This window comes from Taurulus bubalis (assembly GCF_910589615.1).
Source record: "Taurulus bubalis genome assembly, chromosome: 3".
Classification (NCBI taxonomy): Eukaryota; Metazoa; Chordata; class Actinopteri; order Perciformes; family Cottidae; genus Taurulus; species Taurulus bubalis.
The window spans coordinates 24,534,548-24,554,305 of NC_136591.1; the positions used below are offsets into that span (position 1 = coordinate 24,534,548).

The 19,758-nt window shown below is 41.5% G+C and overlaps 1 protein-coding gene across 1 annotated transcript in view; it reads right to left on the reverse strand.

Moving 5' to 3' along the window:
* xkr6b (XK, Kell blood group complex subunit-related family, member 6b) overlaps positions 1-19,758 on the reverse strand; it is a gene marked incomplete at both ends in the record, with an annotated part of 43,040 nt that extends 23,282 nt beyond the window's left edge. Inside the window, one exon of the mRNA XM_079215488.1 lies at positions 19,199-19,758. Coding sequence (XP_079071614.1) covers positions 19,199-19,758 — 560 coding nt within the window. The remainder of the gene's footprint in view (positions 1-19,198) is intronic.

Genomic DNA, 19,758 nt, shown 5'->3' on the forward strand with positions numbered 1-19,758 from the left:
AAGCAAAACTAAGTAGTCCGTAAAAACAGATAGACATATCATTATTGTCCAGAGCAGCTATGCCCCCTCAAGCAGAGGACATAGCTGCTCTCTGTGGGAGGCTCTGGCCTCTCATCCCCCTGCAGAATGAGCAGGCAAGACAAAACATCTTTTGCTAAACAGTGACCCAAGAATCCGCCCACCCAGACTCTCCACTAAGTTAAGTGGACCCCTGCTAGGTGGCGAGTCGGAGTGACACCATCTGCAGAGGGCTTGAAGCGCCCCCGCACTTAGACCTCAGCAGGGGGGCGATGCTATGGTAACTAGATGTGACTGTTTTTTTAAAAGCCTTCTGATACCTGCAAAAAAAAATAAACTGGAGTGGGATACTATTCGAGAGAGATGCTGGTCTGCACACAGTAGAAGTAGAAAACAAACACAGTATTATGGTTCAGATTCTGAGGGAATCCCACAGTCCCCCCGCCTCCTCCGCCTGTCTCACTCAGGATTCCATCCACAGACGTGAGAGCGACTGCTCGTATCGCTGTTTGCTCAACAGTTCACACTGATTCCACACGTTATGCAAAGCTTTGAAGAAGACGAGAGAGAGAGAGAGAGAGAGAGAGAGAGAGAGAGAGAGGTGGGGGATGAATAACGTTGGGGTGGCACAGTGGAGGGACGGTCTGCTCATGGCACTCAGCTTGCAGCTGGAGTAGAGAGAGAAATTGACACAGTGATAAGGGGGGTGCAGAGAGGTTCAGGCAATGGGAGACGGAGGGATGAGTCAACACTGTACAGTCAGATCACAACACTAAGACAAACACCATCTGGAGGCCAGGGAGCGTCGCCATCATTGTGTTGTTCCACTGAACCTGAGATCAGAACCTTGTAATCAACACAATGCCGCTGGAAGCGGAGAGAGGAGAGGACAGCGATGGAGCTCAGCACCCAAAATGCTGCGACAGCCCAGGTCATCTGACAGTTAATCATGACTCGCTGCAGAATTTGAATAGCGGGCAACATCTGGTTGGGGGGATGAGAGGAGGGTGAACATCTGCATAGGGTTTAGAGTGTGAGTGTTCAGTTCTGGTGCAGAGTAGACTTGAAAAGCAACAGTGGTGAAGCTCAGTTAGACAGTCCTCAGTCTCCGTCTTTCTTGTAACCTGTCGTCTAAAAGCTCTCAGGGGGGTAGTCACTCGCAGCCCACTCGTTGCCATGGAGATTAAATGTCAATCAAGAGATGGCGGGGCTAGATTTTACACCCACATGCTCTGGCACTCTTATTCAAGCTGAAAGGACTGCAGCAAATACACGTACACATATGTAGGTGGAGTTCACTATTTGTGTCGTGAAAACCATCCGAGCCTGATGTCTAAAGTTGATTTTTTAATAACATTTGTACACAGCCGGGAATAAAACTGGCATAAACATATATGTGTCTACTATCTATCTGCCTACTATCTTTGTTTTTCAATATTTTCCATTTACTGCCCCCTCATCTTCCCCTCTGCTTGTTTCTGTGGCTCAGACAGTGCAGTCGAGTCTCAGTGGGGCTGAGCGAAAGTGACCTCGCAATCGACTGTTAATACAACTGTCAGCGCCTGCTGCCCACCAACGCACGGGGTAGGTCTGGGGAAAGAAGCAAAGGAATGGGAGAGAGAGAAAAAGAGAGAGTGAGAGAGAGAGAATAGGGCCCCCAGAGGAGAAAATGCAGTAAAAATGTGAAGCAAGCACAGTGAGACAAAACTTATGTCAGTGGGCGAGCAGGAGCAGAGTGGGTTGCAGAGGCAGACTGCTCAGACTACTGTGAGTCACAGAGATCATCCTGTGACAAGGCTGCACGCTGTAGCATCACGGTCAGCCGGTCAGACAGGTGGATGGCTCTGAGCAGACAATGTGTTCTACCTCACTGGACACAACAGGGTGCACATGGGTGCCCCCCGCCGCCACAGTGCATTGTAAAAAAAGAGGTGCTCATTCACCTCGATATGTGAGCAATGTGATGCTGTCTGAGTCTTCATCATGAATACATCACCTGCCAGTCATGTGCTGATATCTTTCATTTTTAATCTAGCGTTGGTAGGTTGAAAGGTGTTGAGGGTTCTCAGTCTCATGCATTTAAATTATTTGGGATCCTGTCCTGTCTTCACATGACCTACTTTTTAATGAGGCAAACTTTTATTATGTTTTTTGCTTCTTGACTGTTTTTAATGTTTTAATGAATGCTCAAAATTGTTTTGAATCTTGTTTTCTTCTGCATTATGTGTTTATACTTTTAATGGTTTTATGTGAAGCACCTTGAATTGCCTGGTTGTTGAAATGTGCTATACAAATAAACTTGCCTTGCCGCTCATTGAGACTAATTGTCAACTTCTAACCTCAAGGAATATGGTTCTGCACTTCCACTGATTTCAATATATTGAAATATATTTAAAAACACGAGATAGAGAGAATGAGACATAGAGAGGGGTTTTGCTTTATCTACGCATGGCTGGAGCTGAGTGTGTTTCAGATGAAAGCCGGAGCGCCGCCATATACAGCAGCATTGGTCTCACTGGTCAATGCTGGCCTCCATTATACATCTAGGTCACAGTTTGCAGCAGGACATTACCTCATTAACAGTTCTCGATACACACAGCGCTCTGATTACAGGCCATAGACAGTGTGCTCAGCATGTATGAAAAAAAAAGTGGAGAGGAGAACTCTGGGACTAATTTGACTATAAAGCTGCAAATAAGTATTAAGACAGTTAACTCTTCAATTGTGGGAATATATGGGAACTGGAGGAATGCAACTTTGATCAGGAAGACTATCTCTCACATGTAAGTTTCACCCTTTCCCGCTTCCAACTCAATCAGCTGACTGAGGGGATTTACAATTTTCTCCTAAACCAATCAGATTTTGCCAAGCCCTCTTTTGTCAGCTGGCATTTCAGTGACCGATTGATGCAATCCACCTCCACCTCCAGCTTTCATCAGAATCAGCCGGGGCAATGAGTCCTTCCAGCGAGCTCATCAGGAATCACATCCGCTCTGATTTTCAGCTCGGCTTGTTGTTCACTCTGTCACCGTCACCAGCTTCTATTCCTGTAAAATGATGTGGCTGCCAACGAATCCTCACATCATATGTAAATGCATGTCGTAATAACCCTTTAAGTCCATTTTTTAAAAGAATTGACAGAGGCCGTTTAACACTTTCAAGAAGACAGGGATAATTCACTCCAGCCTCAACCTGTTTGAGTCTGCAAGTACCATACACTTAAAAGATATTCCACTTTGGAGGATGCATTAAAAACTGGAACTGGACTGGAATTTTAATGCACAGACTAGGATTTAGAGAATATACATGTTACAAAACACAATACACATCCCAAACTCACCACAGTTTTCCCATGAATCCCACAGAATGTCTATATATCCATGAGACTTCATCTGGACAGCTTTATTTACATACAGTATATGCTCCTCACCAACACCACCATGATACATTCATCAACGTTTTGCAAATGAAAGTGTCAGATTTCTTTGTTATAATTCTGATTGGCAGATGCTGTGCAAAGAGCTAATTAAAACAGGGAGTTCAGCGGCAAATAATTAATTGCATTATTAGTGTAATGTCAGATCATCTATTTAATAATTCTCACGGTAGAACAAATTAATTCAGGACTCTGGCAAAAAGCAGCAGACAAAGCATTTCCACAACCTCATAATCAACTTCCGCTGCAGCACTTTCCTATGATCCCTTCGTCCTTTTTCCGTCTTTGTCTTGCCCTCTTTCAATATTATGGATGGTGATGCACCATCATATCTTAAGGACCTTATAGTGCCATATTACCCCACAAGAGCATTACGCTTACTGAATGCAGGGTTACTTGTGGTTCCCAGAGTGTTAAAAAGTAGGTTGAGGGCTAGAGCTTTCAGTTATCGGGCTCCTCTTCTGTGGAATCAGCTTCCACTTTCAGTCCTTTCTGGATCATGGACCATGCATACTACTCATTATATGAATCGTTTCTGTCACATTCATTGAATGTGCTGTAACTTCGTTATGTTATTCATTCTGGCCACATGACATATATTGCTTCTGTCCATCCGGGGAGAGGGATCCTCCTCTGTTGCTCTCCCTCATGTTTCTTCCCCTTTTTTCCCTGTGAAAGGGTTTTTTACTATCTTTATTGGGGGAGTTTTTCCTGATCCGATGTGAGGTCCCGGGACAGGGATGTCATGTGTACAGATTGTAAAGCCCTCCGAGGCAAACTTGTATTTGTGATGTTGGGCTATATAAAATAAACTGAATTGAATTGAATTGTAAATACACACACACACACACACACACACACACACACACACACACACACACACACACACACACACACACACATGCAAAATAGATATGTTTGCTCTGCTCTGGTATTTCCTCTCTATTGCACAATGATTTAGAAAAAAAGAGAAGGCTTGGATGTGAGGCATGTTAATGACTGGTTGGAAACTTTGAGAAACTTTAAGCAAATTAATGTGTTGGCGCAATTAATTACACAGTGTATCTGCCAAGGACAGGTGTAAATGAAACCTGACACATCAAATCATCCTCAACAGTCCAACTCCAGAAGGGGAACGCACAGAGACACAAGCCAGCCTGCACACACAGACACAGACACAGACAGCTGTGAAAGTGTTGCAATTATTTGACAGTATTTGGCTTGGTTTATTACAGTTATATAACAGGTATGTGCAACTATGCAGATGGTGGGAGGATAATGGGCAGAATTCATAAGACTCGTTATTATTTGATGATAGAGTGGCAACAGTTCAAATGACACTTTTAAGATGTGACAATATTCTTTGTAAATGAGTCTTTTTAAATGCTGAAAATGCCCATTTGAGATGTTAAGAACCCAACCATTTATTTGATATGTGCTTTAATAAGTCATCCTGCAAATATACAATAAATACATGGCCAAAGACTAGTTTGTTCTCTAAGCACAAGAGCTTCTGCACAAATCAGAATTAATGATTGCCGTCCGTGCTCCAGATGACAGGAAAGACTCATTCAGTGTAGTTAAATATTTACAAAGATTTATATTCTAAATGAAGTACAGCATAATGATATAAATGAATCATACATAACATAACACAACATAAATATTTGTCTCCACAAAGAGGGACTGTCTTCCCACTGTAAATCTTTAAATCAGATGCAAATTACAGCTAAATGTTTGGCTTTTTGCTACACACAAATATCCTCTGTATTTGGGGGGATGTTGGAGTTAAAGCAACTTGTCAATTTGTGTTGAAAATCAGGTGTGAAAATGTTATGATTGGCCCTCCTATGCTATCCATATAAGTATTTAATATATTGATTAAAAGAAAATGATCACATATTTGATGAAGTAAAATTAACATTTGCCAAAACAATGTCACAATTTTAAAGATGTCTCATTCAGGTCTGCTTAACTTGACATTGAAAGTATTCTTGACCTTGGAAAAAGAAAGACAACATGGATGAGAAGGAGAATTCAAATAATTCTCAGAAAATATAAAATACTGAACATTTATGCTGTGGCTACTGGATTCTATGAAGATGATTTCCTCACATATAATAATATACCTTACATGGAAAAGGCTTTAGTTATTTTCCTAATCAAACTGGGCAAAAAACCTTGACTGACACTGCATTACACATGCTGACACCTATATATCAATAAACACATTGATTGAAAAACTTGTGAAACAGGAATAATAGTGTATATTTGTCGTGTTTGCTGATATACCTGCACTAAGCTAATACTGGCCGAAATAAGGTTTATTATAATTAAAACCAAGGTTTAAGGCCTAAATAAAGACATTAATCCTTGAAGAAATTTCAGCAATATACTCTAAGATATGGAGAAAATGGTTTATCTTTAGCTTCTATACTGACAAATTAGATCACATGTATTTGCATAGTAAGAGCGGCCTCTTGGTTACAGATGCAGCATGTGCAGTAGATGATCCTCTAAACTAAAGTCTTGATGAGAATCTGCCTTCAGGTCTCATTTGGGGTTTGAATACTCCAGGTGCACACAGAACACAGGAGTTTATCCCATTAATAATCAGATATGTCTGCTGTGAGGCCGTGGTGCATGACAGTGCTACGTATTGCTCTATGTTTTGTTACATTCACTTGTCTTCAAAGAGCAGAGATTTGTGCCCGGTGGGGAGATGAGGGAGAGGAGAGCTCGGCCAAGCCACAAAAAAAGACAAAGACGAGTCTGGAATCTCTTGTGGCAGTGAGGGTAAAAATGCCAGAGAGGACAAAAAAATAAAGAAACAACCTTCTCGCTGTTGGACATAAATGGTTTAGGATCAGCCTCAAAGTCCTGCATGGAAAACACAATATTAAAAAAAGTCCCAAATAAGTCAATAGACAGACACCGAAACATATGACAGAGCTGCTTGATGTTGTTTTCCCACGGACTTCTCTCGTCAGTACAGAGGAAAAGAATTCCCATACTGTTTTTTTCCCCGCCTTATACCCAAATGATGAGCTTATTTCAAAAGGCTCCATATTAGACATCCCGTTAATCTTGGCGCGTTCTACATAAAACTCCACAGAGCACAAATCCATTTATGGCAAAATGTGAGTGGAGGCAGACATAGAAAGAGAGGTTGCCGTCAAATATTCAGATCGAAAATGGCACCGTTGTAAAGACGGTGTGTGAGGAGATAGCCTGTCGGTTCTCATTGGGGAGTGTAAATATCCATATAGCTAATCAGAAGTACTGCATGTGTGAGTGAGAAAAAGAGACGGAGAGGGGAGAAACAAAAGACTCGTTAGTGAGGTTGTTTAGTTTGTGTGTCCTTGTCAAAGTATGAGCAGTCTAAGAAATAAATGTGTTATAGCAAACCTAATTAAAGTTGAGATGCAAACCTTGTGTTCCTTAATTTATAATATCTAAACATGTTAAGTAAATAAAATCAACAGCACTAGCTTTGACAGAGATATTTACAGGTTGCGTTGTCGTTGTTTCTCCCAAACCTGTAAACCATACGGTGGCCAGGGAGATGCAGTAGCAGTTTTTAAACTGTTATGTCCCTTAAAGGAATATTGGACTAATCCACTCCGACACAGTGGCTGAAAATATCTCACTGACTCCATTTCATTCTGAAACCACTGCAGATTAAGTACAAAGTAGAACAATGTGCATCTACGTCCTGTATGGTTCATAAATGTACTTTGAATTCCAGAAATCCATGTGGTTGTTATGTATATGTGCAATATATTGTTCATCATAGGATCACTGAGGGAATTGTGGAAACTTTGTGTGTGTGTGTGTGTGTGTGTGTGTGTGTGTATGTGTGTGTGTGCTTTGACTTGTGCACTTGCACTAAATGCCATTATGTGTCCAATCATAATTGTATTTATTTATCTATTTATGTATTTTATACTGAGACATCAGGATATGTGGAGCCACATGGCATCGGTTTAAATCCTGTCCAAATTAATATTCTCAGTCTCCATAAATGATCGAGTTTCTTCATCAGCCTCTTTAATAAATTGTGTGCCACAGGGTTCAAGTCCAGGTCCACTCCTGTTCTCTGTGTTCTCTCTTGTCCTGTCCATACAATTTAACTCTCCAATATCATTTTTATGCTGATGACAGACAGCTTTATGTTTTAGAGCTTGACTTTTTATTTTTATTTTTTTACTTAGATAATGCTATGCACAATGATACCCACATACACAAAATGTTACAGAAGCCATTGAGCCATTGAGTCCTACGCTTTTTCAGTTTTCCAGATGCTTCAGCCTAAATATTTGGAAAAAGTCACCCATGCTTTTATTACGTGATGCCTTGTTCACCTGCCTTCTAAGTAAATCCTCTCTATCTTGGCTCTGGCTGGTGCAGAACATTGCAGTTTTGGCTTCTCTCCATTGGCTCCCGATCAGTTATCGGAATTATTCTATAATTTCTCTCTTAGCATAACATGGTCACGCCCCTCTACACTTGCAGGAGTTGTTGTGCCCTTCTGGCAGTTCCAAGGTCAAGACTGAAAACAGGAGATTGTGATTTTGTTGTTGTTGTTGTTGTTGTTGTTGTTGTTGTTCCTCGGGCTCTTGAACAACCGTTCCCAAAAAGCATGTAAAACTGATTGCTTTTTTTTGGGGCCTTTCTCTTTATTTCATAAATTGTATTTTCTAGGTCATACATTTAATTCTGCCTGTGTTCATATATTGTCTTCACAGTCTCCTTTTCCCTCTTTCCCCTTTTCTTCTTTCTGTGAATCTGAATGTCTGCCTTGCAAAGTGCACTATAAATTAAGTTTGCTTGCTTTTTACATTCTGTCTTTTAAAGTAGCTTCCACTAATGAAGCTCTGAATCTGTAATAATCTGTTTAACAATGTTACACCATGACTTTCTGCAGAGCCAAACCTCAGATGTTTTACACTATGCCATACGAGATGAGTCAAGTGCTTCTCAACACTCATTGTAGCATACGGCAGAGGAACATTCACACCTCCTATGCATGCGTTTGTACTCATTTGCATACATACATGCACACATTTGCTATAAAGGGTGAGTTAGAAGCAGGTGGCTGAAGTAACACTTTTCCTTGTTTGTGTGTTTGTATATCAGGGTTAGTGACAGAGAGTGACATTAGTGAGCTCTTGTTGCTTTTGCCTGAGCACACAACCACACAGACTGCAGTATATTTAAATACCCTGCAGGGCCCAAAGCAAACAGGCTGTTATATATATATATATATATATATATATATATATATATATATATATATATATATATGTAATTCAGTCTAAAGACAAACAGACAGGGAGGGAGGATGCAGTGGAACCAAAACAAGAGATGAGAGAGTGATGGAGGCAAAGAGGGTGTAGAATCTGGAGATAAAAGGTAGGGAGAGAGCTGGAGAGTAAAATAAGAAGATCAATCAATGAAGCTGGAGCTTAGGTTAGCATGACACTGGGGGAAAGCATAATAGCCTGATTGTGTCCAAGGGTTAAAAGAACTGCCTATTAGAAGTTTTTTAATTCACAAATTAACATAATAGTTATATCTTGTTTGTTTAATCTTCACAAAAAACTAAGTATAATAGGTGGGAAACTTCTTTTGGTCAGCCTTCATGCTAAGCTAACCTTTTTCTGAACTTTACTGTCGCTTTATATTAAACAGACAGACAAAGAAAGTGGTCTCAATCTTCTCATCAGACTCTCTGCAAGTAAGCCGATGCTATTTTCCAATATGTTAAACCATTCCTTTTGAAAATTACTATCATGCATGTCAAATATTTGTATATGAAATGATATTACACACTTTGAAATCACAAATCACATTTTTTTTAAGAATGAGTACTCAATGTTTAGCCATATAGCAACACATCATTGTTTCAATCAAACACTCACAAGTACAGTTTGTAGGACAGACTGACGGCCTAAATGTTGCCACAAACCATCAAATAGAAAGATGGAAAATAATAAATCTAAAACATGATGGAAAATCCAGTTCTCTGCCCGTAATGTGACTCCTACCTAAACTAATACTAATAACAAATACTCTCACCTTATATCCGTTATGTGTTTTAACTGATAATCTGTTGACATTGTTCCTTATGGTAGAAGTGTTGATGCTTTTCTAATTTACTGTTAATGTTTTAAATAAATTGAATTAAATTGAAATAAAACGGTGTTTGCATGGTTTTGCCATAATTTCTTCTCGTTCTCATATTAACACGATGACGCGCTGCTTGGTGAGCTGAGACTGCATGCACACTCTGCACAGCAGCACATATTTTTATCAAAGGAGTGTGCTCTTTTTTGGCTTTGCATGCAGCATATCTTCATATTGCTCATTTCTCACTGAGTGTAACAGCTCCCTAAGCAGGGTATCACCATGCAAATACGAGACTGAGAAAAAGACAACTGTGAAACCCTGCGAGTGTGACACTGTAAGAGCGAGAGAACTAACGGGGCTGTTCAATTATTTATAAGCAGAGATTGTCTGTTTATCAAACTGACGCCTGGAGCGTCGACCGTGATTAGACTCAAACAATGGTGGTCTTCTCTGAGCACTGCTGATGCAGCTTCTAAGACACATCCCAGACATGAATAAAACACTGACAACATCAAAAAGGGCTGGGAAGTGTATCTGTGTGTAGATGTTCATCAGATTTGAATTTTGAGAAAAGTGTAATATTTGTATTAAAAAATAAATAAATAATAATAATATACTTCAATTTGATTCTCACAAACAGTGTTTTATCTTATTGTATATGACTGCAACTATGTAATAATATGTTGTAAAGGATTCATTAACTATATATACTTTATCTCACAGCTAAATTATAGTAAAATAAGATAAGACAAGATAATCATTTGTTAGTTCTGCATTGGGGAAATTGCAGGATTACAGCAGCAAGAGACACATACTAAAATAACATAAAGTGTATGTGTTATAAACTATGCAATCATTGTTTTATGGTCACACTTCCTCCCAAGACCCAGCACCCCTCTGCCCTGATAGAACAACAAGAGACAACATTGCCAAGACAAGTGCGAGATCCCTCACTGGCTTCCCATCCACAAACCGTAGACGCAAACAATCGTATACTCCAGCAGAAACCAAGCATCAAGGGCATCCTATTGGAGTTAATTTTCCGGCTACCTACTCCTTGGTTGTTTGATAATCTCATTGTATGTTTAAGTGCATCTTCAATTGCCTTTGTATTTGCATTTCATTTGATTGTTTCTTTGCTTTGTTTTCCTTGACATAAATCCACCCCCTAACCCCTTGGTTTGAGCTCCAACTCCTGAGTAAATACATATGGGTCTTTTTCTATGGCCCTTTCTAAATATCTGACTTTCTCCACCTGCCGCTTGTTTTCTTCCACGTCATGCTGGTGCAGGTTCTGTACAACCAGCTGATGTGATCTCCTGGGCTGAGTGCAGCTTCCCACAGTTGCACATGAAGCAACATTGTCTTGACTTGAAAAGAGGCTGACAAGCCGCACGCCACTGGCCGATTCTGTGGTCATATCAAAATTGTATTTAATGCACCTTTAAAGACCCTTCAAATGTTGGTAATAACCTCTCCCTCTTTGCAGCATTTTTGTATTGTATTTTTTTACTGTATTGATCCGTTCTATTGTGTGCAACTCTTTTCACCAGACCATAAATAATTGTCTGAGGAAAGCTGCAAATCCAAACAAATGGCACGACGTGTAAGGAGAGAGCTAAACCACAGGTGGACTCATGAACTGAGGTGTAACAGTTTCCTCTAAAAATTAGACATTTTGTCAGAAAGTGAAAAACTAAAAAAGGACAATGGAACGTGGGAGATCTGAAAATGAGCTCTACAGGGAGTAACAAATGGGTGGTATGGCAGGAAAAGAAAGGGAAGGAGGAGGTGTTGAGTTGTAATGGGGCAGGAGCCAGATGCTCCAGTTTCCTTGACAGAAATGGAGGTCAAGTGCAGCTTTATCTGAAGGTAACACAGGGAGAGAGGCGAAGACATAAAGAGAAAGATGGAGGAGAGGAAGGTATGATGACTTAAACTAGTGGTAAGGGACACAGCATTTTAGCTCACGGTGTAGAAAGCCTGATCCCTCTAACTGCAGCAAATGAGAGGAAAAGACCGCAGAGAGGAACACACAGCGTGGTGTATTTTCCAGGATGGATGGAGGAGGATAAAAGGCTTTATGAGGAGCCTAAGAACATGCATTAATAGGAGTAAGTGATAGGGAGGGATAAAAATAAAAACATATGTTAACTTCGCAGGGAGGACAGATGGAAATGTGGTGTTTCGAACTAATGGAAAGGGAGAGTGTACGTAGAGAACGCATGATGATCTGAAATAGTACATCTGGGAGTGTAGGCCTCACCTATTTCAGGAGAAAGGGAAAGATGAATATATATTAGGAACACAGCTATTAGGCTGGGGTTTCCAGTTGAAAAACGACCTTTGTGTGCGAGTGTTGGATCTCCTCTGAGCCCAGGTAATGATTTTCTCTAAGCGGAATATGCAGGAGACAAATGTGAAAGAAAACATATAACGCACACCATGTACAATGTGTTTGCTCTGAGTGTTTCTGTGCAAGCTCAAAGGAAAAGTTGCAACAGGGTAGATTTTGATTTTTGTTGAGAGGAGAATGGAAATAACCGACAGCTGTCGGGAGGATTGAGAATATAACTGATGCAGCCGACATAATTGCCAAATAAAACAAGGCACAGTGAACAAACAACAGACTTCAAAGTCAATAAACCCAAAATCAGTGTGAGCCAAGTTCCATAAGCATGCAAGCTACATGGAGAGTGTAAACATGTTAACATACACAGAAGTAAATTGAAAAAATACTCTGAATCAAGTCAAGTGTGAGTCAGATTTAAAGGATTTGAATGAAAAGACCAAAACCAACCAAGTTCTAATCTCTCTCAATACTTTCTGACTTCCCTTTAATGTTCACTCAACCCCAAGCCCATTGGTTCCTACTGTAAACTGAAATCTTAAAAACAGAACATTTTAACATGAATACATTTATAAAAGATGTTAAGTCCTTTCATAAAACAGCTGGGCACTGTAGCTTGCAGCAAATATCACTCAAACAGGAGTAAATAGTGTGATTTTTGAGGACAACTTTCAGCTGTGGATTAATACACATTTGATATCTTGTGAGAATCTCTGGCATCAAGATGGTGTTTGTGGGGTTTAATCAAAATAAACGTCAATGCACATGTTTATCATAATGAGCAAACATGTCATTGGTGAGGCTCACTGATGTGGTTTTAATAGTTTTAAAGTGTGCACTCGGCGGGAAAGTGTGCGGAGATGATTCTTCATTAAAGGAGGGAGCCGGCGCCGGGTGGGAGGAGTTTATTGTCCACAGGCTGCACCAACTCTCTCTGATCCAAGTGCCTAAAGAAACAGGACATGGAAATGTCTTGTTCTGCCAAGGTGCGTGTGTTTGTGTTTGTCCATGAGCAAGAGAGAGGTCGCGATGTTACACTGCATATAAGGAGGTATATAAAAAAAGAGCTTCTCTCAACTCCCCCGAGGTGTGGTTTGTGTATGTGCGAGTACACATATCTTTGTGACCTGCATACAAATCTCTGTCTGGTAACCCATCTGCCCGCGTGTTTAATATGCCTTCATGAGTGCCAACCTGTCTCTGTCTGTTGACTAGTGGTCCAGAGGTGGCAAGGATGTAACGTCGAGGCCTTCCGGCTTCTACTACAAAATAGTGTTTTGCTCAGGAGGCAGGCCTGAGGCGGTGAAATCAAGCATCATCATCATCGGCTCTTTTTCTCCATTCATTCTCCCTGCACTGGACTTCAGAGCTCTCTGCAGTAACAGACGGCATCATTGCTCGTGGAAATGGGATCGCAATCAGCTAACACGTTAGCTACTCATTTAATTAGGGTTTCGCCGACATGTAAGGTCACCAACAACTGTCTCTTGTGGTGTTCTGTCTGTTTATTAAGAGGTGGAACATTTGTATTCAATGCTGAATCAAACATTTTCCAGCAATACTTCCGAATTCAATAACTCAGCTTGAGCTCAAATCCTGATGACTGAACCAAAACACCAATTGAGTCCTTTTTCAGATCCCCGTGCGATTTGAAAAACTGAAGCACATATTTTGTGTCATTCAGGACTTTCTGTATCTTTACCCTCAGCTTTGAAACGTTCCTGTGAAAGCCGGCTTCTCCGGTATTTTGATCGGCTCCTCCGTCACATAATTGGGGGCTTCCTTGGAGCGCTGGCTTTAAAGGGTTGTCCCCTGTTATCAGTGCTAATGAGAAAATGAGTAGCACTACACTGCTATGTTCCAGAGCTGCAATGCAAGTTTAATGTGCTGTCTGTAAATAACACACAAAAGAGTCAGAGGTGTAGCTTATTAAAGATAAGTGTTTTCTGCCTGTGCCTGTGTGCTCTTGTCATCTTTTTGTTCTCTGTAGATCAAAATGCATTCAAGGGACTGGTATTCCAAGTATTATAATGTGTTTCTCAACAACAAAAATGTGTGCGAACATCAAGACAGTCACATTTCTTCATATGCCTTTAAAACAAAGAGAAACAATTGGATTTTTTTTTTTAAGGAGATTCACCGACTTATTTACTCTGCCAGCAAACTGAATAAGCGGTCCAGTAAGCACCAGCCGTCTATCTGTTATTTCATTCTCACCAAAAATACTCCAATGCTTCGACGGTAGAGGGAACTGGATGTTCTCATCTTTTGCCATATTGAACAAAACACGAACGAAACATAATTTCATAACATAATTTAAGGATTGTCACAAATTTATCCGAGCCTTCATCTTTTCCCTCTTTCACCCTGTCAGCAGTTTTTTTTCCTTGACGGGGCAGCTGGTTGCATTGTATCTCAATATCTTGCCTCACTGCGTGTACAAACCTTCTTGGCAACTACAAGCAGCCCAGCCAGCCAAGAGAGGCTTTTGTCTACTCCTTCCCAGTCTGTATTAATATTTACCAGACTAGGAAACAGAGGCAGATGTCAACCGTGAGGCAATTTCTTTGTGTCGCTCGGTGGTGAGCCCACTCGTGTTCTGGATAACAGCGTAATCCAAGCATCATATTTTTGGTGTTAAAACAAACTGTACAATTGCAATGAGGTGGGTGCACTCCCCATTTATTTAACTTCTTTAGAACTGGGAATTTCCAACACACATGGGGGATAGTCACATTTATAGTCAAACAAGCAACACAACCCACACACTCTATCATGGACATAATGTAACATCATGAAAAACAACAGGAATTAACATATATAATAACCCAATTGCCTACACTATTAATGTAATGGCCATTGTTGTTCAAATTATACACTCAAACTAAGAATAGCAACATTTCAGAGCTATTTTTTATCAGCTGACATATACACTGTTAAGATGTAAGGTCTGTTCCAACCTTCTCTTTACACAGCGAGAGTCAAAATGTGCACTGAATACAATATCTAATTTCTGAATCAAAACATGACCCATATCTTCTAGATATATCTTCATTGTTGTTAGGATGCTGTGCAACACAGACATCTAAATGGTTCTAGATGTCCAGGACGAAATGAGGCCACAGGGTTTGAAATTCAACAAAGATATCTTAAACAAATTATATGTTTTATATGTGTTGTGAATTATTTTATATGATGAATATTTTGAGAATGTACTCGTGTGGCAAAGGGGAATCAAGTAATTTAAAGTTGTTAGACTCCTATGAAGTTGGGACGCTCACAAAAGACAACTTTTAAAAAGAATATTCAAAATCAAATCAGCAGAGGCTGAGATTCCCTGACCTTTAGTTTCCAGTATTGGTCAAGCTCCAAAACGGCTGGATGCTGCATTTCCCATGATGCATTCCCATCGTGCATTGCCATTAGTCTTCATTAGACCTCCCTGCCTCCAACATGTCCACTTCTTCCACACCCAGTTTAAAATGCTCACTTTCTTTTAAAAATGTTCCCAAGCTCAAGAAATCTGTAGTTTAACCATGTTCAAAAATGTTGTGACTGATTTATCTCGAGGTTGGTTTCCAGCACATCTCCCTTTTTTATTCTGAGAAGTAAAATATAGTATAATGAGAAGCTACTGAAAATTCCTTATTATACAAGCTAGTCACCCCCAACTGTAACACATTAAAAAGGGAATAAGAAGACAAAAACCTGCATAATTCTGCTGGGATTTTCCAACAACAAAGAGCTTCCAAAACCTTCTGCATGGATTTCCTTGGGGGGACAAAGACTGATGCAGTTCTTTTTCAGTCCGATGCTAATTTGGGTTGATGCTGATATAAGCTTAATAGGCTGTCCATCGCACCACCAAGAGACCTCTGTGTATGTGTAATCCACTGTGTGCCTGAGCACATGTGAGCGGAATCTCTAAAGCTTAGGGAGACACCATCAGCAGCGTCGGTGATTCACAGGGAGGACGACATGACAGAGCGGCGGAGAGCCAGTGACAGAGTGGGATTACAGATGGGAGAGGGATCCTCCCCGTTCTGTCAACAACTAACAAGGAGATAACGACAAAACAAGCTCTGTGATTCTGTCATCGGCTCGGTCCTCAGGTGCACGGCGGGGCAGGGAAGGCGGTAAATTTAATGTAGAAATGAAAACAGGATTGAGTAATGAGACATGATGAGGAAGTGTTTTTGACTCCTGTCAGCAGTTCATCTTGTGTTGTTATATTAATGAAGGCAAAACATTTCACAATTTGAAACTGTGGCATCTTGTTAAGAAAGCGGAAGAATGGCAGTTGCTTTGAAATACTGTCATGGAAAAGGATACTTTGTTGCCCACATGATGACAACATACTGGAAATGGCAAATTCAGACAGTTAATTGCACCGTATGATGGCACTAAAACCTCAAATAAGCTAAACACAGCCCTGTTTAATATATATTCACTCCCCATAATATAATGTAGCATGATAACATGATGCTATTGACAGTTTGGCCTCACAGGGGCTAATAATCTCCATATCAAGTGTTAGCCCTGCAGGTCTTAGGTTGTGAACTCTCACTAAGCTGACAAGAGCAGCTTTGACCCTTGACCCCGAACCAGCAACCAGGCGGATCAAGTCCGAAGGGAGACAGTGGCCTGACAATGATCCTTCGCCCCGGGCTTTACGCTGTCACAACATACACACCAACACATTATGTTTACTTGAGTTCCTTATAAGCGAGTTTCATTGCACTAGTTTCTTTATTTTATTTTTAGACAAGGGGGCAAACCGGTAGCCTCGGCCTGTTCAAAGGTATCCACCTGCCAGCAACACTAAAGCTCACTATTTAAGGTTTCAATGTTCATTTGTTGCCATTTTGAAACTCGGAAGATGGGTACCGATGATGTTTTGAGCGGTTTTAATAACTTGCTGCAGAGCCCTTTTGTAATGTTTCCAGTCAGGATACTTTCTATTGCTCCTCTAAAAAAGCTGACAAGAACCTGGCAAGGGAATTTTGCTGTCTTATTTCCTGTTTGTTTAAGTATACACATACACAAAACGAAGGGTAAAAACAACACGTATGTGCCAACGGTTATGGCAGTAGTTGGCAGACAACTAACCAAAACTCCAGGAAGAAAAGGTTGCGTGACCCCTTATTGAGAATTATCGTTGTTTTGCTCCAGTTTTTGTACAGATTAAACACACCGGATATAGTGTGTTAATTTGTCAAGGTCAGAGGAGTGACTAAATGGACTTTGTCACAAGGATACCCTTGGACAGAGCCAGGCTAGCTGTTTCCTGGTGTTTCCAGTGTGTATGCTAAGCTAAGCTAACCTGCTCCTGACTGCAGCATCATATTCATCGCATACAGACACGAGAGAACTATCAGTCTTTGTCATCTAACTCTGTGCTGGAAGGCAAATTTGTGTATTTTACAAAATGTTGAACTCAGTGGATACAATGTAGACAATCTACAGGTATTACTTTTATAGCCTTACATTTCAAATGCAAAATGGTGGACATAAAGTGTATCATGCATACAAGAAGGGTGAGACATGAGCAAAAATCTAAGGTGTTAGATTATGTGACTCAGATGTAATCTCGTTTTCCCTCTGGACACATCCTGTCCAGTGACACCACAGAAAGCTGTTTCCTATTTGTGAAGCAGAGGTTAGACATCTTGAGATGCTCTCAATTTACATTTATATGCATCAACCACTATAACCACCAACACAACTATTGACCATGTGCAACATATCTTCTTCCCACTACAGATATGTGAAAAAATAATCAATTGAACCACAGTAAAGTAAATACACTTGAGCCAATACAACTGCAGCTAATCAATATAATAGCCTTCAGGTGCAGCTCAAAATGAGTCTGATGAGGAATTCAGAGTGTCATTCTGGGAAAACCCATCTTAACAGGGATGCACAGGCATGGACTCAATTTAACTTGTGTCAGATGCTCTTTCCAGCCACATGGAAGGGAAGTAAATCATATAATTAGACTAAAACTAGGTGAAAAATGTTTCCTATAAGGAAATGGCATTTTTTTTCTCAAAAAAGGGTCAGTGAGTTTCAGTTCAGATTGTACTCTTAGTTTACGCATGTGAGTAATTTAGCCTGTGGCACTTAATGCTCTCATGCATTGGACTGAAAACACAATCATGGCATAGACAAATATATTCGAACAGCTGTCAAACACAAATAACAGAATCAGGAGTCAGTGGTCAGTCTCGATGTGTGATGGAAAAAGAAAAAGAAAGAACAAACGCAGCAAACGTCGACTGAAAATAATGTGACCCTTTCCTCTGAGTCTTAAAGTGGGCTGTTTTACATTTTTTTCAGCCGCTGGCAGTTCTCTCAGAGCAGCCGCCCCCCCCCCCCCCCCCCCCCCCCCCATTAAATGCCAGCCACTGCGTCTGTCTGCACCAAAACAACTCGCTGCTCAGAAGCTCCGGCTGAACAGCCCAAATGGTGTAAATAAACTGGACGCACCAGTGTCACATTTTACGACGCCATAGCTACTACATGTCACAGATTACGCGCAGACACGTACACCTTGAGTATTCCCGCGGCCCCCCTATACGCATCAATTTGTATGGCCAAAAAGGCGGATTTGGGGACCAACGATGTTGAGCGTCGCAGAGGAATCGATGACATCATGTCTGTAGGGGGGAGATGTAGTTTGGTGAGCTGTGAAACCAGATGCTCGTCTGGCCTCTAGTTGCAGAGTTTGAGTATTTTATGCGGGGAGGGAGAGCGGCTGAATTGAGGCGACCGTGCCTGACACACACTCAGACGCGCACACACGGACACGCGCACACGTATATACGCTTTTGGCTACTACCTGTCCGTCTTTGAACAAAAAGCCCTCTTCCCTCCCCACACAAGCGCAATGGCGCACTGTGATGAAATAATCACAGTTTCCGCAATTTCTGGGCAGCTGTATAGCAGTTTGGTGTGGATGCATTTGGCTCAGGGCATGGGCACTGTGCAAAACGCTTTAGATGTATTGCATATATATTGAAACTGCAGAGGCATGTGTGTGTGTGTGACACCACATAGTGGAGACTGCGAGGCGAGCGTAATGGCATCACCACGGTGCTGATTTTCACCCCAGTCATGTCCACAACAACGGGTTATACCAGGTGACAGTCAAGAGGAGGTGAGAAGGCTGAGTGAATAGAGAAAGTGAGAGGAGCTGGAAACATTGTGCTTTTGAGGTTTCAATTGATTCTTTTAAAGGCAGAACTTGAAGTTTGTCTTACCTCCACACTTGTCCCAACTGAAAGATGTGTATGACGGTCTGCCAGACCCAGACAGAGAGGCGACAGCACCTGTCTCTTTGCAGACTGGCTGCTCTACGACTACTCAGCCCCTCCACGGAGCCCAGTCCGCCCCCAGTGTAATCCTGTACAAACCACCTGAAGCTCAGGATCTGGACCAGAACCGAGGGAACCAGAACGAAGAACAGGGTCAGGCCTGACCACAGGAAGTCCTGCTTGTGGTAATAGTCGACGGCCAGCCACAGGTCGGTCCCCACGTCCCAGAAAAAGACCAGCAGTGCCAGGATGATCCACAAGCAGTCCAGCCAGAGGCGCTCCTCATGCGGTGGCCGCACCGCATCTCTCCCCTTCCCCTTCTCCCGGAGGTAATGCAGACATGCGCTCCGGCAGCCCCAGTAGCACGACGAGGTGTTGCAGCAGTGGCAGATGTGGAATGAGCTGCTGTTCTGAGTGTCGTCCTCTCCCGTCCCCACCACCTCGTCCAGGTTGTGCAGCTGGGCGAAACCGGTGACGACCCCGCGACCATCGGATTTCGCTGCCAT